A 23941-nucleotide genomic window follows, 5' to 3' on the forward strand; every position below is an offset into this window, starting at 1 on the left:
GAGTACAGTGGTATGATCATAGCTCAAGGGCTCAAGCAATCCTCCCATGTCAGCCTCCAGATCAGCTAGGACTAGGCATGCACCAGACAGCATCTCGCTATGTTGCCCAGGCTGATCTTGACTCCTGCCCTAAGGTGGTCTTCTGCCTCAGGTAATACATTACAAACAGTGGGCCACCATGCCCAGCTGCTGCCTACATTTTCAATATTCTACTCAACAAACATTGAGACTTCCTGGGTCTGGAAAGAAAGAAATCTAAGTATTATGTAGACTTAAGCAAACAAGTGATGTTTCAGAAGTAACCCATTACTGCTTAAAATAAAGCCTACATCAACACTCTAACTCAAACAAGGACAGACAATTGTTACTTAGTTTTTATTTCATAATCATAAACTTAACTCTGCAATCCAGCTAGGCATGGGAGAGAACAAGGAAAACATGGAACCCAAAGGGAACTGCAGCGAGAGCACAAAGATTCTAGGATACTGCGAGCAAATGGGGTGGAGGGGTGCTCTCCTGAGCTACAGAAGGAATGGTCTGGTGGTTAAGATAAAACACAAGTCAAACTTATTCGAGTTGTCCACAGTCAGCAATGGTGATCTTCTTGCTGGTCTTGCCATTCCTGGACCCAAAGCGCTCCATGGCCTCCACAATATTCATGCCTTCTTTCACTTTGCCAAAGACCACATGCTTGCCATCCAACCTTGAAAGGGAAGAACAATCACTATGATTGGTGACTACAAACAATGTCCATTGTGTGTCATGAACCAAGACAAGAAAGGTAGTTTTTTTTTTACTAAAACCTTTTGTACTGTCATTAAATGTACAATTCTCCAATTACCATTGAAGAGTTACACATATAGAATGAACTGCTCCCCCCCCCACAAAAAATAAACACAACACAACAAAAAAAACCTCAATCAATCGCATGTTATTAATAGTAACATAAAAGTAGCACTTAATTGGCCGGGCACAGTGGCTCACGCCTGTAATCCCAGCACTTTGGGAGGTCAAGTCGGGCAGATCACTTGAGGCCAGGAATTTGAGACCAGCCTGGCCAACATGGTAAACCCCTGCTTTACTAATAATACAACAATTAGGTGGGAGTGGTGGTGCATGCCTGTAGTCCCAGCTACTTGGGAGGCTGAGGCAGAAGAATCGCGAGAACCCGGGAGGAGGTTGCAGTGAGCTGAGAGGGCACCACTGCACTCCAACCTGGGAGACAGCGAGATCCAGTCTCAAAAAAAAAAAAAAAAAAAAAAAAAAAAGCACTTAATCGGCTGGGTGCAGTGGCTCATGCCTGAATTCCCAGCACTTTGGGAGGCCAAGGTGGGTGGATCACCTTGTCAGGGGTTCAACACCAGCCTGGCCAACATGGTGAAACCCATCTCTACAAAAATACAAAAAAATCAGCCAGGTGTGGTGGCGCACATCTGTATTCTCAGCTACTCAGGAGGCCAAGGCAGGAAAATCGCTTGAACCCAGGAGGCAGAGGTTGGAGTGAGCCCAGATTGTGCCACTGCACTCCAACATGGGCAACAGAGCGAAACTGCATCTTTAAAAAAAAAAAAAAAAAAAAAAAGTCACACTTAACCGCCCAGCTAAGTGCTCAGTTTCTATTATAGTATCTGGCATTCTGTATCACATTGACTATATTTGTAGCTATGTATGCTCTTCTAGTATCTTAGGGATGAAAAAGTCTATGGAAGGAAAAGTTGAAGAAAACAACTAGTGTTTGTTCTGTTCCCCCCAGGGCAAATTTTCATTTAGTCAGGTGGTTAGTGTGCCATGTTGTACCCTTACCACTCAGTCTTGGCAGTGCAGATGAAAAACTGGGAACCATTTGTGTTGGGTCCAGCATTTGCCATGGACAAGATGCCAGGACCTGTATGCTTTAGGATGAAGTTCTCATCTTCAAATTTCTCCCCATAGATGGACTTGCCACCAGTGCCATTATGGCGTGTGAAGTCACCACCCTGTCAACATATAGGAAAACTGTGACAACCATCAAGTGTGCCAAATCTGCAAGGCTCAAACTTTAAAACCAAGTTCAAACTGAATAGAAGGGTTAAATAGAACCAAAATGTTAAGAGTAACAGCTCAGATATTGTGTATTCTGAAATATTCTGGCTCAATACCAAATGAAGGGAGCAACCCAAATAAAATAAAATTCAGTAAATTTCGTACCTGACACATAAACCCTGGAATAATTCTGTGAAAGCAGGAACCCTTATAACCAAATCCTTTCTCTCCAGTGCTCAGAGCACGAAAATTTTCTGTTTAAAAAAAAATTAAAACACATATATACACACACACACATTATATATATATATATATATATATTCACATACACAAACTGTCACAATTGGAACATCTTTGTTAAACTTAGAAAATGGACCAACCTGCTGTCTTTGGAACCTTGTCTGCAAACAGCTGTAAGAGAAAATTACAGTTAATTAACATCTGCTTATTTTGTTGCTTAGTACCCATGCCTTTAGGGGCTTCTGAGTCAAAAATTCATTTTCTCACTACAATACTTCTTCAGTAATTACTTTAATCCTGAGAACTGCTCCTGACAGCCATAAGGCCCTGCAGGCAGTTGGGTTAAGAAACATGAAACCCGAAGACATGCCAAAAATCCAGAACTAGTCATGACTTAAATAGTGAGACTTCTAGAAAGTGTCTCAAACTTTTAGTACATCACACCTGCTTCTGAAAAGATATATGGCTTCTTAAATGTCTATCACCACCCCCAACTTGAGCTAGAACCTAAAGGCAAAATTCTAAGGAAGAGCAAGCACTGCTGCATGATCAGGGGTAAATAGCTGTTGTTTTAGCCACTCATAATGAAAATGCTACTACCTCCAATCTGTTAACATAGCTTTATGGATTAGATGAGCAGTCACTTCTTGGTTTCCAGGCCCCTTACCTAGTAGTGGGGTAAAAAATAAAGATTGGTTTCTAGTATATCTGGTTTTGAACCTTTCTTGAATGCATTATGGTTAGAGAGGTAGCTTAAATACCACAAACATTTACAAGCCCTTTCATAAAAACAGCTTGTTTAAAAGTAGCATTTTATAAGCTATTCCAGAGATGTGACTGAATTAACTGTCAGTATCCGTGTACATTTCTCTTACAGCAATGTACTTTTTTTTTTTTTTTTTTTTTTGAGACAATCTCGCTGTCGCCAGGCTGGAGTGCAGTGGCTCACTCCAACCTCCGCCTCCCGGGTTCAAGCGATTCTCCTTGCCTCAGCCTCCGGAGTAGCTGGGATTACAGGCAAGCGCCACCATGACCAGCTAATTTTTGTATTTTTAATAGAAGTGGGGTTTCACCATGTTGGCCGGGTTGGTCTCGATCTCCTGACCTCGTTATCCGCCCGCCTGGGACTCCCAAAGTGCTGGGATTACAGGTGTGGGCCACCGCGCCTGGCCAACGTACTTATTTTTTTAGTTTTTAGGTATTTGTACCTAGAACGTATGGTCTTTTTAAAACATCAGCTTTTCTCAGAGCTTTGTAGTCGGTACATTTAAGTTACTATGGCTTCCCTTTCAGACTTTCGCTAAACCCAAAGCCCTTATTGGCAGTTACCCCTCTATTCTCACCAAGACCTGCAAGTCCTTTCTCACTTCCCTTAAGCTCTCTGGGTAACCTGATGCTCAGTATTAGGTCAGGCCAAGTTTCCACGAAAGCCCTTGTCACTTACCAGCTTTGACTACAGTCATAGGTGGGGTGGGGTGTGGATTAACACGCAGTGTTTCAGTGCCTATTAAGTGCCAGGCACTACGGACAGGGTAGGCAACAAGGAAACCGCCCTGTCCTCAGGAAGACTGCATGAGGATCGATCTGGTAGCCTTTTGAGATGTGGTTTAAAGTAATAAAATCACTAATATCCTATTTCGCTACTCCCTAAGGTCTATCCATGTTAACTGGAATGGAATCGCACTCATTAACTTTTAAGACATACGCCAAGTTTAGATATTATGCTGTAATTACAACTGATCTTTAAGAACTCATTTAACGCTCTCAAAACTAATTAGGTAATCACTGGTAATCCACCTTGGTCGGAAGAGGCCTGCCTTGTGGCCAGTCGCTACTCGCCTGGTAGGCAAAGGGACAATCGGGAGGGGCTCAAGAGCGCCTCCCCCGCCAACGCCGTCACTGCAGTGGAAGGCGGTCCTTGGGCACCAGCAAAGGCAAGGCCCATTTTCACATTTCCGCTTGGGGGTGGGGGACACGGGCGGACGTTGGGGCTCATGTATAAATATTCCTACTTTATCTAAATGGAAGATACTTCAAGCGGCAATCCATCACATCCCAGCATTATCTCCTTTAATAGCATGGCCTCCCGGGATCTACAGAAGGACTGAGCATGGACCGGCTCACACCGCGCCTCGATCCTTGAGAAAAACCCTCAAGCAAGCAGCTTCCCAGCTCAGGATGTAAAGCACCCGTGCCTGCCGAGGAACAGCTTCCCAGGAAAGCGGTCGTGAGCGCGCTTCTGGCTCCGGTCTGCGACGCCCAGGCCGAGCTAGGGCGGAGCCCAACGGCTCTCAAGGCGCTGGCCTGAGCGCGGCCGCCAAGCACGTGCGTCGGGCAGGACAGGGCGCGGCCACATGGGGCAGGCGGGCGGACGCGGACCCCCTCCCCCAACAGCCGCGCAGCCGCCCCGCCTGCCTTTGTCCGCCACCGCCCCGGCCTCCTCCCCGCGCCTCGCGGACCTCCCAAAATGGCCCCTAGTCAGGAAATGGCGCCGCCGCCCGCCCGCGCTCGCCCCTCCAGAAGGGTCGCCCCGCGCCCGGGCCTTCGGGGCGCCACCACCCACCCCGACCTCGGCCCGCTTTCTGGGCCCCATTCCCGCACGCCACCGCCCGCCCGACCTCGAAGGAGACGCGGCCCAAAGGCTCGCCGTCGACGGCAATGTCGAAGAACACGGTAGGGTTGACCATGGCTAGTAGTACAGGACCTTCCTCGGCGGCAGCGTCTGCAAAGCGGCACGAGCCTGGCCTCCCGCCCCTTTTATACCAGATTCGGCCCCGCCCGCAGCCTGGTCTCGCGCCTCCGTCCTGGCCAATCGCATCTGCGACTTTGCCAGAGTGACAGTGCAGCTGGCCTATGGACGGAAGTCGGCGCTGGAGGGGACGACACAGGAGGCGCGCGTGCGCGCTAACGCGCGGAGGCAGGTTCCCGCCCGCGGGCTCCGTCGCGGTGGCTGCGGCATGGGACTCGGGGCGGGGCAGCAGTGCGGGGCGCGGGGCATGGGGGAGGGTCAGTGCGGAACGGGGGTGGGCAGCTTGGCGCGCGCGCACGCGGGAGACGGAAGCGCGGCAGCTCTTCGGCCGTTGTCAAGCGATGAGGCGCGTCTCCCCATTGCACAGAGGGAGTAACTGAGGCGAACGCAGGCCTCAAGGTCGCGCCGCCAGTCAAGGTCGACTGGGGTCCCGCGCCCGGACCCTGCGCCTCCGCGAGCGGAAATGGGGATGACGCGTCCCCGAGACCGAGGAGCAGCCTTGCGTCCGCATTCCGTGCGGGCGACCACCGCGTCGCGTCCGACCAGGCAGTGTCAGGAAGGAGGTTGCCTTTGAGCATCGCTGTTTTCTCTAATGAGGTGGGACAGGAGCAGTCTCCGGTTTTGAGAGATTATGAAATACCTTCAAAATGCCCTACTTTCCTAAAATATCTTACACTCTGTTTGAGTCTTCTTCAGGAGGAAGCCATTAAAACAGGAGCCTGGCAAGGATCTTACCTGTGAAGACGGACTGTGCACGTTTTGCCCTCTTTCTTACTCTTTTCGAATCTCTGCTCCTGGTCCTTCCCCGCCCTCGCCCCGCCCAGCTCCCACCGTCCCCGCCTTGGGACTGAATTGTGCTTTGATTTCTGGGTGAAATGTAAGCCACAATTTAAAAGCGAATTTCTTCAGGTAAAGACATTAATAATACTTTTATTAAAATACACTTGTAGGCCAGGCGCGGTGGCTCATGCCTGGTGCTTTAGGAGGCCAGGAGGCCAAGGCCGGGGAGGATTGCTTCAGCTTAGGAGTTTGACATCAGCCACCAGCCTGGGCATCTTAGACACCGTCTCTACAAAAAATAAAAAAATAAAAATTAGCTGGGCGTGGTGGCGCTCGCTACTCAGGAGGCTGGGCGGGGAGGATTGCTTGAGCCCGGAGGTCGAGGCTGTAGTGGGCAGTGATAGCATCACTGCATTCCAGCCAGAACGACAGAGTGTGACCCTGTCTCAAAAAATAAAATAGGGCCGGGCGCGGTGGCTCAAGCCTGTAATCCCAGCACTTTGGGAGGCCGAGACGGGCGGATCACGAGGTCAGGAGATCGAGACCATCCTGGCTAATATGGTGAAACCCCGTCTCTACTAAAAATACAAAAAACTAGCCGGGCGAGGTGGTGGGCGCCTGTAGTCCCAGCTACTCGGGAGGCTGAGGCAGGAGAATGGCGTAAACCCGGGAGGCGGAGCTTGCAGTGAGCTGAGATCCGGCCACTGCACTCCAGCCTGGGCGACAAAGCGAGACTCCGTCTCAAAAAAAATAAATAAATAAAAATAAAATAAAATAGGCCGTGCGTGGTAGATCACGCCTGTAATCTCAGCACTTTGGGAGGCCGAGGTGGGAGGATCACCCGAGGTCAGGAGTTCGAGACCAGCCTGCACAACATGGTGAAACCCCATGTCTACTAAAAATACAAAATTAGCCGGGCATGATGGCGCGCACCTGTAGTCCCAGCTACCCCCTCGGGAGGCCGAGGCAGGAGAATCGCTGGAACCCAGGAGAAGGGAGGTTGCAGTGAGCAAAGATTGCGCTACTGCACTCCAGCCTGGGAGACAGAGACTCCGTCTCAAATAAACAAAAATATAAAATAAAACGCACTTATGTGACTGGTGTTTTGTTCAGAAAACCTTATAAGGAAATTGATATATCCTGGGCTCTCACTTAAGTTGCACTATTAAGGATATTATTTAACGTTTCTTTTTGTTTTTTTGAGACAAGGTCTCACTCTCACCTAGGCTGGAAATGCAGTGGTGTGTTATTGGCTCACTGCAACCTCCCTTCCCTTGCTTAAGCGAGCGTCCCACTTTAGCCTCCTGAGTAGCTGGGACTACAGGCATGTACCCACACCCAGCTCATTTTGTTTGTGTGTGTATTGTAAAGATGGGGTTTCGCCACATTGCCCAGGCTGATCTCAAACTCCTGGACTCAAGCGATCCACTTGCCTCACCTTCCCCAAAGTGCTGGGATTATAGGCATGAGCTGCTGCACCTGGATGTTATTTAATGTTTCTAAAACTCAGTTTCTTCATCTGCACAACCAGGATAGGGTTGTGGTGAGACAAAAATGAGAATTCATCTGATAGATGAAGTACAGTTTCTGGCCTCTTGCCACTGTTAATAACCGTGAGCCAACGTGTTAGAAATCTATTTATTCGAGATAGGGTCTCACTCTGTTGTTAGTCTGGAGTGCAGTGGTGCAATCCTAGCTCACTGTAACCTCGAACCCTTGGACTCAAGCAATTCTCCCTCCTCAGCCTCCCAAATGTCTGGGACTGAAGGCACAAGCCACTGTGCCAGCTAATTTAAACTTTTTTACAGAAACTGGTTCTGGCTGTGTTGTCAGGGCTGGTCTCAAACTCCAGGGCTTAAAGGATTCTCCCAGCCGGGCGCGGTGGCTCACGCCTGTAATCCCAGCACTTTGGGAGGCCGAGGCGGGCGGATCACAAGGTCAGGAGATCGAGACCACGGTGAAACCCCGTCTCTACTAAAAATACAAAAAATTAGCCGGGCGCGGTGGTGGGCGCCTGTAGTCCCAGCTACTCAGGAGGCTGAGGCAGGAGAATGACGTAAACCCAGGAGGCGGAGCTTGCAGTGAGCCGAGATCGCGCCACTGCACTCCAGCCTGGGCGACAGAGCGAGACTCCGTCTCAAAAAACAAAAACAAACAAACAAACAAAAAAAAGGATTCTCCCACCTTGGCCTCCCAAAATTACGGCATTACAGCTGTGAACCGCCATGCCCAGCCTGTGTTAGAAATTTAGAGTATGTTGTTTTGTTCTCACAACCATCCCATTATCCCCATTTTACAGATGTGTAAAGTAAGGCTCTAGCTTCTTGTTCAGAGTAATTGCTTATGAGTGTTAGCAAACCCAAACTGGAAGCTGCTTTTTTCCCCCCAACTCCACATCATTTGATGCTTTGTGATCTTAAGGAAGCCACCTGTCCTCATCTGACACTGAAAAAAATTGCCCAAGGCCTTCAGGCATAAATTTTTTCAATTTCTCTCTCCTCCATCCTAAAACCTAGAGCAGTTAGGAACTCCTCCTAAGAAGTAAATGAATGAGGCCGGGCGAGGTGGCTCATGCCTGTAATCCCAGCACTTTGGGAGGCAGAGGCGGGTGGGTCATTTGAGGTCAGGAGTTCAAGACCAGCTTGGACAACATAGTGAAACCCCATCTCTACTAAAAATACAAAAATTAGCTGGGCGGAGCTGGGTATGGTGGCTCACGCTGTAATTGCAGCACTTTGGGAGGCTGAGGTAAGTGGGTCACTTGAGGCCAGGAGTTCGAGACTAGCCTGGCCAACACAGGGAAAACCCATCTCTACTAAAAAGTACAAAAATTAGGGCCGGGCACAGTGGCTCACGCCTGTAATCCCAGCACTTTGGGAGACTGAGGCAGGCGGATCACGAGGTCAGGAGTTCAAGACCAGCCTGACCCACGTGGTGAAACCCTGTCTCTACTAAAAATACAAAAATTAGCCAGGCATGGTGGTGTGCATCTGTAATCCCAGCTACTTGGGAGGCTGAGGAAGGAGAATCGCTTAAGCTTGGGAGGCGGAGGTTGCAGTGAGCCGAGATCGCACCACTGCCATTCCAGCCTGGGGGATGGGGTGAGAGTCCATCTCAAAAAAAAAAAAAAAAAAAAAAGTGAATGAATAATAAAGTAAATAGGCTGAGTGCAGCCTGTAATGCCAGTGCTTTGGGAGGCCAAGGCAGGAGGATTGGTTGAGTCCAGGAGTTTGACACCAGCCTGGGCAACAGAGGGAAACCCTGCTTCTACAAAAAAATATATATCTTCTTTTATTTTTTATTTTTTGAGACGGAGTTTCGCTCTTGTTAACCAGGCTGGAGTGCAATGGCTTGATCTCGGCTCACCGCAACCTCTGCCTGCTGGGTTCAAGCAATTCTCCTGCCTCAGCCTCACAAGTAGCTGGGATTTTAGGCATGTGCCATCACTCCCAGCTAATTTTGTATTTTTAGTAGAGACGGGTTTCTCCATGTTGGTCAGGCTGGTCTCAAATTCCCAACCTCAGGTGATCTGCCCACCTCGACCTCCCAGAGGGTGGGGATTACAGGCGTGAGCCACCGTGCCTGGCCTATTTTTATTTATTTATTTATTTATTTATTTATTTATTTATTTATTTATTTATTGAGACAGAGTGAGTTTTACTCTTGTAGCCCAGGCTGGAGTTCAATGAATGGCACGATCTTGGCTCACTGCAACCTCTACCTCCTGGGTTAAAGCAATTCTCCTGCCTCAGCCTCCCAAGTAGCTGGGATTACAGGCATGCACCACCATGCCTAGCTTATTTTGTGTTTTTAGTAGAGATGGGATTCATCATTTTGGTCAGGCTGGTCTTGAACTCCCAACCTCAGGTGATCCGCCTGCCTCAGCCTCCCAAAGTGCTGGGATTACAGGCATGAGCCACTGTGCCTGGTCAAAACATTTTTAAAAATAAAAATTAGCCGGGCGCGGTGGCTCACGCCTGTAATCCCAGCGCTTTGGGAGGCCGAGGCGGGCGGATCACAAGGTCAGGAGATCGAGACCACGGTGAAACCCCGTCTCTACTAAAAATACAAAAAATTAGCCGGGCTCGGTTGTGGGCGCCTGTAGTCCCAGCTACTCAGGAGGCTGAGGCAGGAGAATGGCGTGAACCCGGGAGGCGGAGCTTGCAGTGAGCCGAGATCACGCCACTGCACTCCAGCCTGGGCGACAGAGGGAGACTCCGTCTCAAAAAAAAAAAAAAAAAAAAAAATTAGCCAAGCGCAGTGGGGTGGCGCACACCTGTAGTCCCAGCTACTCAGGAGGCTGAGACGGGAGGATCACTTGAGCCCAGGAAGTTGAGGCTGCAGTGGGCCATGATGGTGCCACTACACTCCAGCCCAGGTAGCAGAGCCAGACCCTGTCTCAAAAATAAGTACATCTGGCTGGGTGCAGTGGCTCATACCTGTAATCCCAGAACTTTGGGAGGCCAAGGCGGGTGGATCACTTGAGGTCAGAAGTTCGAGACCAGCCTGGCCAACATGGCGAAACCCCGTCTCTACTAAAAATACAAATATTAGCACAGTGTGATGGTGGGCTCCTGTAGTCCCAGCTGCTCGGGAGGCTAAGGCAGGGGAATCGCTTGAACCTGGGAAGTGGAGATTGTAGTGAGCCAAAATTGCGCCACTGCACTCCAGCCTGGGTGACAGACTGAGACTTCGTCTCAAAATAAATAAATGAATACATCCTTGTGACTTGTCCTCCCTCTTGCTACTATTTGAAGTCCTGCCTTTTTGTCACCATCAACGTTGTCACAGCGAAGTCCTAGTTCTTGTCATTTCATCTACACAGGCATAGGGTATATACACTCAAGAATACAAATGTTCATGCTTTGTTTGTAAGTGGGGAGCTGATACTGTAGGGGTTCTTTTTCTGACATTATCTGTTGAGCTGGACTGTCTAATTGTGGAAAATATCAGCAGACACAGAACCTCAGGAATGTGGGGCTGTCCATGCCTTATTTGGATGAATCAGACCAAAAGCAAATCCAGCTGAACTCAACAGTGTCCTGATCTGGCTAGCTGGAGGTGTTCTATGCCAGCAAGCAGAACTCTGAAAATCAACTAGCTCCTGATCATATGGCATCTTATAAACAAATGCTTATCTCAAAAATATGCCTGAGCAGGAGAGAAGGTAACCAGAGAAAAAATTAGGGTATTCAAAATTATGAAAACAGACGACTTTGGGTAGTAACTTGTCTTCTCTGTGCCTCTTGCCCAAGGCCTAGCTTAGTGCCTCTGCTCTCTAGGCTGAATGGAAACCGCTTCTGCTCAGACCACCAGTGACCTCTCAGCCCACAAACTCAGGTGCTTTTGGCAGGTCTGACACTGCCTGGATCAGGCAGGTTTTATCACCTCCTTGATTGGAAAGCTTCCTTTCCTTGATGACTTTGACTTTTCTTTCATGTTTCCTTTACCATTTCTGCTTTAACTCTTTCATAAATTTCTGCTCTGTCAGAGTTAAGCATTTGATCTTGTTTCCTCACACAGCCTCCAAGATCAACCTCATCCTTTCCTATGGCTTAAATTCCCAGATGATTCTAAACCAAGTTCTCAGCCAGGCACAGTGGCTCACACCTGTAATCCCAGCACTTTGGGAGGCTGAGGCAGGCGGATCACCTGAGGTCACGAGTTCAAGACCAGCCTGGCCAACATGGTGAAACTCCATCTCTACTAAGAATACAAAAATTAGATGGGTGTGGTGGTGTGCACCTGTAATCCCAGCTACTCAGGAGGTTGAGGCACGAGAATATCTTAAACCTGGAAGGTTGAGGTTGCAGTGAGCCAAGATCAAGCCACTGCACTCCAACCTGGGCAACATGGTGAAACTGTCTCAAAACAAACAAACAAAAAACAAGTTTTCTAGCAAGCAGTAGAAAACTTCATCAATACTGGCTTAGACAGGAGTTAATTTGTCTCATACAATAAAAAATCCAGAGGCAGAGAGCAACTCAAAGGTGCTCTTAGTAGAATGAACCTACTAAGTGGTGATCAGAAGTCAGAAAAGCAATGTGGAATAACAGAAATTCAAATAGGTATCACCTTATTAGCCCTAAGAGTTGGGTGGGCCCTGAAGTATATGAAAGATTCTGAAATACCTGTCAAGCACAGAAATGGTCAGAGACATTAATCTTTTTTTTTTTTTTTTCTTTTTGAAACAGGATCTTACTCTGTTGCCCAGGCTGGAGTGCAGTTTTTCAATCAGGGCTCACTGTAGCCTCCACTGCCCAGGTTCAAATGATCTTCCCACCTCAGCCTCCTGAGTATCCAGGACCACCACGCCTGGCTAATTTTGTATTTTTTAGTAGAGATGGGGCTTTTCCATGTTGGTGAGGCTGGTCTCAAACTCCCAACCTCACGTGATCTGCCCACCTCAACCTCCCAAGGTGCTGAGATTACAGGTGTGAGCCACCGTGCCTGGCTTGCATTTTAATATTTAAGATAACTTTAAGTTCAACATATTTAAAAGTTTATTAAAGTTATTTAATACTCAGGGAGGTTTTTTTGGTTAATTTGGATAATTAAGTACTTTAATAGGAAACCAAATTCATTACATTGACAAATGTAGTTTAAAATGTAGAACATGCCTGGGTGCAGTGGCTCACGCCTGTAATCCTAGCACTTTGGGAGGCCAAGGAAGGTGGATCACCTGAGGTCAGGAGTTCAAGACCCGCTTGGCCAACATGGAGAAATGCCATCTCTACTAAAAATACAAAAATTAGCCAGCCGTGGTGACGGGCGCCTGTAATCCCAGCTACTGAGGAGGCTGAGGCAGGAGAATCGTTTGAACCTGGGAGATGGAGGTTGGAGTGAGCCAAGATTGTGCCACTGCACTCCAGCCTGAGCGAGGAGACAGAGAGAGACTCCGTCTCAAAAAAAAAAAAAAGTTTGCAAATATATTCAAAGAGTTCAAATTTGCTATACTTATAAAGACACTAATATTATTTCTAAGGTAAACTTGAAGCCCAGGAAAGAAGTAGATTTTAAAATTGTAGTTTATTTTTTACAAACCTGATGTTTTAAAAATAAAATAATAAAAAATAAAATTGTAATTTAGGCTGGGCACAGTGGCTCACACCCATAACCTCAGCACTTTGGGAAGCCGAGGTGGGAGGATTGCTTGAGCCCAGGAGTTTGAGACCAGTCTGGGCAACATAGTGAGACCCCTCCCATCGCTACAAAAAAATTGCTTTAATTAAAATTGTAGCTTTAATGAATTAAATATCAGTTGTTAACATATAATAACCCCTGAATAGTCTTTCTACATAGGAAAGCCACATGGCACAAAACTGCCACAACAGGTGCCCCAGGATTGGACAGGAAAACCAGGAGAGAAGGAAGAAGGGCAAAAGTTGAGGGAGGAGCCACCACCATCTGTCCTGTTTCAAAAGTTTTCCAGGAGCCCCACTCGGCAGCTTCCACACTTGGCTATAAGCAACCAGGAAGATAACTATAGTTGACCCTGAACGACGTGGTGTTTCGCCATGTTGGCCAGGCTGATCTCAAACTCTTGACCTCAGGTAATCCGCCCTCAGCCTCCCAAAGTGTTGGGATTACAGGTGTGAGCCACCACACCCAGCCTAAATAGGCCTTTTGAGGAGTCAAAGGTTATATGTGGATTTTTGACTGAAAAGAGTATCAGCATCCCTAACCCCCATGTTGTTCAAAGGTCAACTGTATTTTTCTTTTTAGAGATGGGGTCTTGCTATGTTGCCTAGGGTGGAGTACAGTGGCTATTCACAGGCACAATCATAGTACATTATAGCCTTGAACTGCTGGGCTCAAGCAATCCTCCTGCCTCAGCCTCCTGAGTAGCTGAGACTACAGGTGCAGCCACCATGCCCGGCTAAGGGTCAACTGTATTTTGATTGGGCCTGTGGCTGCCCACACCACTCAAGGTCCTGATAGTAAGGAAGAAGGCAAGAGAGAAGCCTGTTGTGTAGACAATGGATGCATGTCTGATGCACCTACGACCTGACTGGGGAGAGAAGGGAATGACTGGAGAGTCCTTGGGCACATGGGAAGCTGGCACAGAGCCCAGCATGGGCCTAGGGAGGACCCTACCAACTCTCCAGTGGACCCAGCCCTGAAGCACCCCTCTGGGTTGATGCTAAAGTTGAGGTTGGGGGTGGGGAGGATACACCTGCTGGGTTGAGCCCTTAATCTCCGCCTGTGCCTTCAGGCCTCAGTATCTAAGGTCTTCAGACTTTGCCTCCCACTTGAGCTCAGAAGGTGGGGAATTTCCCTAACAGGAAGGGGCACAATAACAAAAAAATAAACCCGGAAACAAGGCTTCAGTTAGTAAACATAGAATCCTAGAAAGTGTTAGTTGCCATTATTAATGGTCATTGGGTTTTTCTGTTTAGTTTTGTTTTTTGAGACGACGTCTCCCTCTTGATGCCCAGGCTGGAGTGCAATGGCACGATCTCTGCTCACTGCAACCTCTGCCTCCCAGGTTCAAGTGATTCTCCTGCCTCAGCCTTCCGAGTAGCTGGAATTACACGTGCCCACCACCATGCCCAGCTAATTTTTTGTATTTCTAGTAGAGACAGGATTTTGCCACGTTTTCCAGGCTGGTCTCAAACTCCTGGCCTCAGGTGATCCACCCACCTCAGCCTTCCAAAGTGCTGGGATTACAGGTGTGAGCCACTGCGCCTGGCCCTTATGGTCATTGTTAAATTCGCACAGCAGTCCTTTGAATATTTATTTATTTTTATTTTTTGAGACAGAGTTTCACTCTTGTTGTCCAGGCTGGAATGCAATGGCACGATCTTGGCTCAGTGCAACCTCTGCTTCCTGGGTTCGAGCGATTCTCCTTCCTCAGCTTCCTGAGTAGCTGGGATTATGGGCATACGCCGCTATGCCCAGCTAATTTTGTATTTTTAGTAGAGACGGGATTTCTCCACGTTGGCCAGCCTGTTCTCGAACTGCCTACTTCAGGTGATCCGCCTGCCTCAGCCTCCCAAAGTGCTGGGATTACAGGTGAGAGCCACCGCACCCAACCTTATTTATTTATTTATTTTTGAGACAGTCTGACTCTGTTGCCCAGTCTGGAGTGCAGTGGTGTGCTCTTGACTCACTGCAACCTCCGCCTCCTGGGTTTAAGTGATTCTCCTGCCTCAGCCTCCCAAGTAGCTGGGATTGCAGGCACATGCCACCACACCCAGCTAATTTTTGTATTTTTAGTAAAGACGGGGTTTTACCATGTTGCAAACCATTGGCCAGGCTGGTCTTGAACTCCTGACCTCAGGTGATCCACCCACTTCGGCCTCCCAAAATGCTGGGATTACAGGCGTGAGCCACCGTGCCCAGCCTAAATATTTATTTTTACTATTGTTATTCTTTTTTTTTTGAGACAGAGTCTTGCTCTATTGCCCAGGTTGGAGTGCAGTGGTGAAATCTCGGCTCACTGCAGCCTCCACCTCCCAGGCTCAAGCGATCCTCCCGCCTCAGCCTCCCAAGTAGCTGGGACTGTGCCACTACGCCCAGCTAATTTTTGTATTTTTAGTAGATACAGGGTTTCACCATGTTGCCCAGGCTTGTCTCAAACTCCTGGGGTCAAGTAATCCACCTGCCTTAGCCTCCCAAAGTGCTGGGATTACAGGCATGAGCCACCACACTCAGCCTGTCCTGATTTTTTTTTTGAGTGCACAGTTTGTGTTCATTTGGCCATATCTTATAGTCAACTGCATAATAACTCAAATTTAGCTCTGGTATGGGTTTGGTTCTTACCACCAAATGTAAGGTCAACATTTCCCACAAGGCCCAGTTCTCCAGGTTCCTGGGGTGATTTTGGTCCCTGAGGTGACCATCTTGGCCTCTGATGCCGAAGGCAGAACTGCGGCAGGTGAGGATGAAGCAGGAGGGAAAATGGTGGCAACTGAAGATGAACCCTCTGCCCAGGCCCAGAGCAAAATGAAATGTGGGGCTTCTCATTAAAAAATTATCAAGAATTGAATTTCAAGACCATAACAGCAAAGCATTAAACCAAACACGAAGCCCTTCTGAGCATGGGGCCTGTGCAACTGCACGCTCACACCCAGGACGTTGGCCCTGCCACTGCAGTCAACCTCTAGGTGCACCAGATACAAGAGAGTTGGTACCTACTTACCCACTCTTTCCCAAGAGCCATCGCCCAGTGCTCAAGGGGGAGAGTGGAGGCCAGTCCAGAGACCGAAGAAGCCTACATGAGGTACAGATGCTGGAGTCTGAAGGTGGAGAAGGAGTGCTGAGAGGAGCCCTCCTAACACAAGGGGCCTTGCAGTGAGAGCCTGAGAGTGTCCCTGGGGAGGGGCATGAGTGAGACCTGGGGGCAGAGCACAAGTTCTGGTGGGAACTTGGTGGACATGTCCTACACTGACCACCATGGGGGCTGTGACAAGAGAACTGAGGCCTCTCAGGGTGAGTACATTCTGCAAGCAAGGAGCAGTGTGAGAAACACCACACATGTTCCCAGGGGTTGCACTGAGTACCAGGCAGCAGCTATCTCTCACTGGAGAGGGAAGAGAGAGCAGCAATAGGCCACCCTGCCAGGGTGTAGGTGCACAGGGGTGACTGCAACAAATCTTGCAAACATGGAGATGCCAAACCAATAAAGGAAGGTGTCTGCCCTCAAATAATGTGAAGCCTGTGGTGAACTGAATTCCACAGCAAAGTCCAGACCCAGCTCCCTGAAGACTGGATGGGCTTGACCCCAACACTAACAGACTGCCAGAGGAAGGTGTATGCAATTCTCCAAGCAGAACTGCTATTTACTTCAGTCTCTGCTATTCTTTTTTTTTTTTTGAGATGGAGTCTCACTGTGTTGCCCAAGCTAGAGTGCAGTGGTGTGATCTCGGCTCACTGCAACCTTGGCCTCCCAGGATCAAGCAATTCTTCTGCCTCAGTCTCTCGAGTAGCTGGGACTACAGGTGTTTGCTACCACACCTGGCTAATTTTTGTATTTTTAGTAGAGACAAGGTTTCACCATGTTGGCCAGGCTGGTCTCGCACTCCTGACCTTACGTGATCTGCCTGCCTCCGCCTCCCAAAGTGCTGGGATTACAGGTGTGAGCCACCACGCCTGTCCTCTGATATTCTTTTACACACAATGCCTAGCATTTAATGACAAATTCCTCCAGTCTGGCTGCCTTCAAACTGGGTCATCAACTTTTTCCTGCCTTCAGATTGAAACTGAAACATTTGTCCTCCCCATGTCTTGAGCTTGCTGGCCTTTGGACTGGAACTCATGCCTTCTGCTCTCCTGGGTCTCCAGCTTGCTAGCTCACCCTGTATATCCCTATATATTCTCTTTCTCTGGAAAACCCTAATCCACACACCCAAAAAAACAAGATAATGTGATCCATCATCCAGAGAGGCAACAGTCAATAGAAGCAGATCCAGAAATGGTCTACATTCTCAGATAGAGAGACATTGGCCATGAGAAGTGTTTAACAGGATGCAGTGCAAAGAGTGTACAACATGCATGAAAAGAGGGGAGGCTGTTTGCCTGTTTGCCATGTGTGGATGCAGTAAGAAGGCACTGCCTCTATGAGGTTACTCACTGATCTACAATGGGAATGATCCTTAGAAAAGCAGAGCTGAGGCCGGGCGCGGTGGCTCAAGCCTGTAATCCCAGCACTTTGGGAGGCCGAGACGGGCGGATCACGAGGCCAGGAGATCGAGAGACGATCCCGGCTAACACGGTGAAACCCCGTCTCTACTAAAAAATACAAAAAAACTAGCCGGGCGAGGTGGCGGGCGCCTGTAGTCCCAGCTACTCGGGAGGCTGAGGCAGGAGAACGGCGTAAACCCGGGAGGCGGAGCTTGCAGTGAGCTGAGATCCGGCCACTGCACTCCAGCCTGGGTGACAGAGCAAGACTCCGTCTCAAAAAAAAAAAAAAAGAAAAGCAGAGCTGATATGGCTGGGCACGGTGGCTCACACCTGTGATTACAGCACTTTGGGAAACTGAGACACAAGGTCAGGTGACTTGATCACAAGGTCAGGAGATCAAGACCATCCTGGCTAACATGGTGAAACCCTGTCTCCACTAAAAAAAAAAAAAAAATTAGCTGGGCATGGTGGCACGCACCTGTAGTCCCAGTTACTCAGGAGGCTGAGGCAGGAGAATCGCTTGAACCCGGGAGGCAGAGGTTGCAGTGAGAAGAGATCACACCACTGTGCTCCAGCCTGGGCGACAGAGCGAGACTCTGTCTCAAAAAAAAAAAGAAAGAAAAAAACAAAGCAGAGCTGATATCCCCCTGGAGCCACAAATGTTCACCATGGGTAATGAGTGTGCTTCTGGGTGGTTGGGACAAGTTAGGCCAGCATATCATCTGGTGAGACCTCATTCAGAACCAAGAACCCTGTCTAAGCCTTCCTTGGAATTCCAGAGAGGCACCCTAGCTCTCAGGGGTGTCCTTCAGGCCTGGCCATTCCCAAAAGGCCGGGGCTGCAAAGTGGTAGCAGTTGCCTCCTGGCCTGTAGCAGTTGCTCTCCCTGCTTGGACCCCTCTACCATCTGCCCTCACTGCTTCATTTGATTCATTTATTGGTGTTTGACAGGCGAAGTTCTGTGTTACCTGCTGTTTCACTGGAGCTTAACACAAGTTCCTGAGACAAAACTCAAACTCAACAAAGGTCTCCCTTTCCTTTCCTCACCTTGGTCTGGGCACATTGTGTTGGCCTCCCAACTACCACACAGCCCTGTCCAGCAAGGCCCTCAGCTGAATCATGATTGATTCTTGGCTGGGAGAACACACTGGGCCATGGCTCACACCTCTCCCAGAGGTGCTGATTGTAACTCTTCTCTGCCTTGGGGTAAAGCGAAACCTGAGGTTCCCCGTTCCCTAAAATGTCTCTCTTCTGATTTCAGTGGAAATCTCCATGGGTCCCTTCCCTCCTTAGTCCTATCCAACTGCCAGTGAAGACTCACAGCAGGGATGCCATAGATGAATCCCCTAAACCCTATCCCACAACAGAACAGTGATTAGGGGAAATAACCCCACTCCAGCCAATTAACCAGAAAGCATCCCTCCGAGACAGTCAGTGTGAGTGGCCTGGTCAGGCTGGGAGGGAAGGGGTGTCCTGCTGCACAATTTGTTTCCGCATTTCCAAGCCTCTGTTCATTCAGTGGATATGTATGAGCCTGGGTACGCCTTCCTGCTTCCTCCAAAGCCCGGTGCTGGCAGGCTGAGAGAGAGGGGTGCCCTTCTCCTAAGTGCCGAGCCTGCTCTGCGACTCAGGGTAGGGGTGTGTAAAAACACAGGGTGCCAAGTGCGATGGCTCACGCCTCCCAGCACTTTGGGAGGCCAAGGCAGGCGGATCACGAGGTCAGGAGATCGAGACCATCCTGGCTAACACAGCGAAACCCTGCCTGTCCAAAAAATACAAAAAATTAGCCAAGTGTGGTGGCATGCACCTGTAGTCTTAGCTACTCGGGAGGCTGAAGCAGGAGAATCACTTGAACCTGGGGGGCACAGGTTGCAGTGAGCTGAGATCGCGCCACTGCACTCCAGGTTGCAGTGAGCCGAGATTGAACCACTGTACTCCAGGCTGGGTGACAAGAGTGAGGCTTCGTCTCAAAAAACAACAACAACAACAACAAAACACAAGGCATCTAAACACAGGAAATCACAATGAAGACTCAGTGATCATGTGGATGGGATGCCTATGCCTTCTGCCAGATCGGCAGCACTGCTCTCTGTTTTTGCTAACAATACCTTAATTCCTTAATTCCCTTTAGGGAACCCCCTGCCCAGTATAGGTGCTCTGGGTGGAGCTGACCTCATTTCCAGCTCCAGAATTGAGCAGTCACTTGACTTGGGCCTGTAAAAACTTTGGTGTTCAGTTCAGGATGGGCACAAACCCCAAAAACTGACAGGGTGAACCTTCTCAGGACTTGTGCTGAAAATATTGGGAAAGAGACCCCATTTCTCCTGAGATTGCTGGATGTGGTCCTCACTCCAAAGTGTTCGAAGGGCTTTTCCCTGGCTGGGTTGGTGTGCCAACCTCTCCTGGTGCTGTGCCACCTCTCTCTGGGGCTGTGCCACCTCTCCTTGGGCTGTGCCACCTCACCCTGGTGCAATGGCACTTCTCCCCAGGGCTGTGGCACCTCTCCCAAGACCTCACTTGTTCAAGTGTTATGAAGAATTTCACAACAGTAATGGCAGAGCTTAACCTGAGCCCAGCCCTTCTGAGAAAGAGTCCTATGTGACTGCAAGAATCACCTGTCCGAAGTTGGGCCTGTGTCCCACACACGTGCAACCTGAGGTACAGCTGAAGACCCAGGAGGAACCACCACTCAGGGCTGGTGGTGCTTCTCTGCAGCCCTCTTGTCTCTGGGACCCTGTCCCCCAAGTCCTAACTGTCTGGGAGCCCTGGCCACAGCCTTTCCTTGGCCCCATGAGGTCCCCACTGTCTGGGTTCCACCTCTCAGCACTGTGCTTGGCTGAGGCCAGAGGGAATATGGGGCCTGCCCCAAGCTCTTGCCTCTCCCAGAGACCACAGCTCCGGCTGACCAGTGGCTGAAAGCTGTTGTTTCCAAAGCCCAGTGTTGACAGGAGGGCAAGTTTACAATCAGTCACTCTGTCATGACCAGAATTGGAATCCATGTATCCTTTTGAAAGATGTAGGGGCTGGGCACAGTGGCTCATGCCTGTAATCCCAGCACTTTAGGAGGCCGAGACGGGCAGATCATCTGAGATCAGGAGTTCAAGACCAGCCTAGCCAGCATAGTGAAACCCCGTCTCGACTAAAAATGCAAAAATTAGCTGGGTGTGGTGGCACATGCCTGTAGTCCCAGCTACTCGGGAGGCTGAGGCAGAATGGCTTGAACCTGGGAGGCAGAGGTTGCAGTGAGCCGAGATGGTGCCACTGCACTTCAGTCTGAGTGATAGAGTGAGACTGCATCTCAAAAAAAAAAATGTAGGGTTCTGAACCAGTAAAAAATTTTGGTTGTGATCAACAGAAATCAACTCTAGCTAAATTAGACCAAAAAGGAATTTGTTGGAAGGCTCTCTTTCGTAACTCACAAATACAGAGGGAAGCCAGGAGACTCAGGCTTAGAAAATGGGCGGGAACTAAGGGAACATACACACAAGGAATTGGTGGCATTAGCCTGGTGATCAGCAAGGGATGGAAGAGGTCCCCTGCTCCGGACATTCTACAGCCCCGTTCACCACCCGACTGGCCCGCACCTGCAGCATCCCCACCTCACTACACATGAGCCCAGGTTGCGTGCCTGCCATAGCTGCTGTCATGGGAAGGCCAAGCCCCAGTCCTCTCACACTGGAGGTGACCATGTGGACAGGGGTCCGGGCGGAAGAAGACTTACATATGGCAAATATCTTTCTAGACTTACATGTGCGCTTTTTGGTTTGTTTGTTTGAGACAGAGTCTTGCTCTGTCGCCCAGGCTGGAGTGCAGTGGCACAATCTCGGCTCACTGCAAGCTCTGCCTCCTGGGTTCACGCCATTCTCCTGCCTCAGCCTCCTGGGTAGCTGGGACTACAGGAGCCCGGCACCATGCCTGGCAATTTTTTTTTTTTTTTTTTTTTTTAGTAGAGACAGGGTTTCACCATGTTAGCCAGGATGGTCTTGATCTCCTGACCTCGTGATCTGCCCGCTTTGGCCTCCCAAAGTGCTGAGATTACAGGCGTCAGCCACCGCACTTGGCCTGTTTGTTTTTGAGAGAGTCTCGTTCTGTCACTCAGGTTGGAGTGCAGTGGCACAATCTCGGCTCACTGCAAACTCTGCCTCCCAGGTTCAAGTAATTCTACTGCCTCGGCCTCCTGAGTAGCTGGGATTACGGTGTGAGCGACCACACCCGACTAATTTTTGTATTTTTAGTAGAGATGGGGTTTCTCCATGTTGGCCAGGCTGGTCTCAAACTCCTGACCTCAGGTGATCCACTCGCCTTGGCCTCCCAAAGTACTGGGATTACAGGTGTGAGCCACAGTGCCCAGGCTTGTTTTTTTTTTTTTAAATCAATAAAAATAATTATGGATGTTATTTGGTATTTACAAATAGTAAGTAAGATGCTGTGATGGTTAATGTTGAGTGCCAACTTGATTGGATAGAAGGATGCAAAGTATTATTCCTGGGTGTGTCTGTGAGGATGCTGCCAAAGGAGATTAATATTTGAGTCAGTGGACTGGGAGAGGCAGACCCATCCTCAATCTGGGTGGGTACCATCTAATCAGCTGCCAGTGTGGTTAGAATAAAGCAGGCAGAAGAAGATGGGAAGACCAGACTTGCTGAGTCTCCTTCACCTTTCTCCCATGCTGGATGCTTCCTGCCCTCAAACATCTTTGGCTTTTGGACACTTGGACTTACACCAGTGGTTTGTCAAGGGCTCTCAGGCCTTTGGCCACAGACTGAAGGCTGCATTGTCAGGTTACATACTTTTGAGGTTTTGGGACTCGGACTGTCTTCTTTGTTCCTCAGCTTGCAGACGGCCTATTGTGGGACTTCACCTTGTGATCACATGAGTCAATACTCCTTAATAAACTGCCCTTCATATAGATACGTATCCCATTAGTTCTGTCCCTCTAGAGAACCCTGACTAATACAGATGCTAATTTTAAAAACTGTCTTTATTTTATTTTTTTTTTTTTTGAGACGGAGTCTGGCTCTGTCACCTAGGCTGGAGTGCAGTGGCGCGATCTCGGCTCACTGCAAGCTCCGCCTCCCGGGTTTACGCCATTCTCCTGCCTCAGCCTCCCGAGTAGCTGGGACTACAGGCGCCCGCCACCTCGCCCGGCTAGTTTTTTGTATTTTTTAGTAGAGACGGGGTTTCACCGTGTTAGCCAGGATGGTCTCGATCTCCTGACCTCGTGATCCGCCCGTCTCGGCCTCCCAAAGTGCTGGGATTACAGGCTTAAGCCACCGCGCCCGGCCCTGTCTTTATTTTTTAGAGCAGTTTTGAATCTTGTATGTATCATTTTACCATTATAATATCATACAGAGTGGCTTCACTGCCCTAAATATCCTCTGTGCTCCACCTATCCCTCCCTCCCTCCCCACTAACTCCCGGCAACTGCTGATCTTTTTACTGTCTCCAAAGTTTTGCCTTTTCCAGTATGCATAGAGTTGGAATCACACAGTATGTAGCCTGTTCAGATAGGCTTCTTCCACTTAGTAAAATGTATTTAACATTCCTCCTCCATGTCTTTTCACAGCGTGGTAGCTCATTTCTTTATGGCGCTGAATAATATTCCATCGTCTGGAGGTACCACAGTTTATTTATCCATTCAACTACTGAAGGGCATCTTGCTTGTTCGAAGTTTTGGCAATTATGAATAAATCTGCCATAAACAATGGCATACAGGTTTTTGCGTGAACATAAGTTTTAAACTCATTTGGGTAAATATAAGGAGAGTGATTGCTGGATTTTATGCTTAGTTTTATAAGAAACTGCCAGCCAGGCGCGGTGGCTCACTCCTGTAACCCCAGCACTTTGGGAGGCCGAGGTGGGCAGATCACCTGAGGTCAGGAGTTTGAGACCAGTCTGACCAACATGGAGAAACCCCGTTGCTACTAAAAATACAAAATTAGCTAGGCATGGTGATGCATGCCTATAATCCCAGCTACTCAGGAGGCTGAGGCAGGAGAATCATTTGAAACTGGAAGGTAGAGGTTGCAGTGAGCCGAGATTGCACCATCGCACTCCAGCCTGGGCAACAAGAACAAAACAAGAACAAAAAGAGTTTTTGCTCTGTTGCCCAGGCTCTCAAAAAAAAAAAAAAAAAAGAAAGAAAGAAAGAAAGAAAAGAAAAAGAAAAAAAAACTGCCAAACTGTCTTCCAAAGTGGCTGTACCATTTTGCGTTCCCACCAGCAATGATTTCCTGTTGCTCTGCTGTTTTATCTCTCTATTTATTTATTTATTTATTTATTTAATTTTTGCGTGTAAGAGAGACAGGGTCTTGCTTTGTTGCCTAGGCCAGAGTGTAGTGGTGCAAACACGGCTCACTGCAGCCTCGACCTCTTGGGCTCAAGGGATTCTTCTGCCTCAGCCTCCTGAGCTGGGACTACAGGTATGTGCCCACCATGCCTGGCTATTTTTTTTTGAGACGGAGTTTTCTCTGTTACTAGGCTGGAGTGCAGTGGCATGGTCTCGGCTCACTGCAACCTCTGCCTC

General features: G+C 48.9%; 1 protein-coding gene and 1 long non-coding RNA gene across 4 annotated transcripts; one reads left to right on the top strand and one right to left on the bottom strand.

Annotated features, from left to right (window-relative positions):
* Window positions 1-356: 356 nt before the first annotated feature.
* PPIA (peptidylprolyl isomerase A) lies at window positions 357-5026 on the bottom strand. Of its 3 annotated transcripts, none has more exons than XM_065542010.2 (6): window positions 4881-5026; window positions 2863-2929; window positions 2403-2433; window positions 2188-2276; window positions 1804-1976; window positions 357-703 (listed from the first exon to the last, which is right to left on the bottom strand). In XM_065542010.2, exons 4-6 carry the CDS (start codon window positions 2194-2196, stop codon window positions 568-570), a joined length of 318 nt encoding a protein of 105 aa, XP_065398082.1. In that variant the 5' UTR covers window positions 2197-2276; window positions 2403-2433; window positions 2863-2929; window positions 4881-5026; the 3' UTR covers window positions 357-567. The 3 variants fall into 3 exon arrangements, with proteins under 3 accessions (XP_065398082.1, XP_073891189.1, XP_045245013.1); XM_074035088.1 differs by having other exon boundaries at window positions 357-724; XM_045389078.3 differs by lacking the exon at window positions 2863-2929.
* Window positions 5027-5165: 139 nt separating this feature from the next.
* LOC123572362 (uncharacterized) lies at window positions 5166-5965 on the top strand. The gene is made up of 2 exons (XR_006696894.3): window positions 5166-5608; window positions 5708-5965. It is a non-coding gene; the product is annotated as an uncharacterized lncRNA (long non-coding RNA).
* The last annotated feature ends 17976 nt before the right edge of the window (window positions 5966-23941 follow it).

Source organism: Macaca fascicularis, chromosome 3 (genome assembly GCF_037993035.2).
Source record: "Macaca fascicularis isolate 582-1 chromosome 3, T2T-MFA8v1.1".
Lineage (NCBI taxonomy): Eukaryota > Metazoa > Chordata > Mammalia > Primates > Cercopithecidae > Macaca > Macaca fascicularis.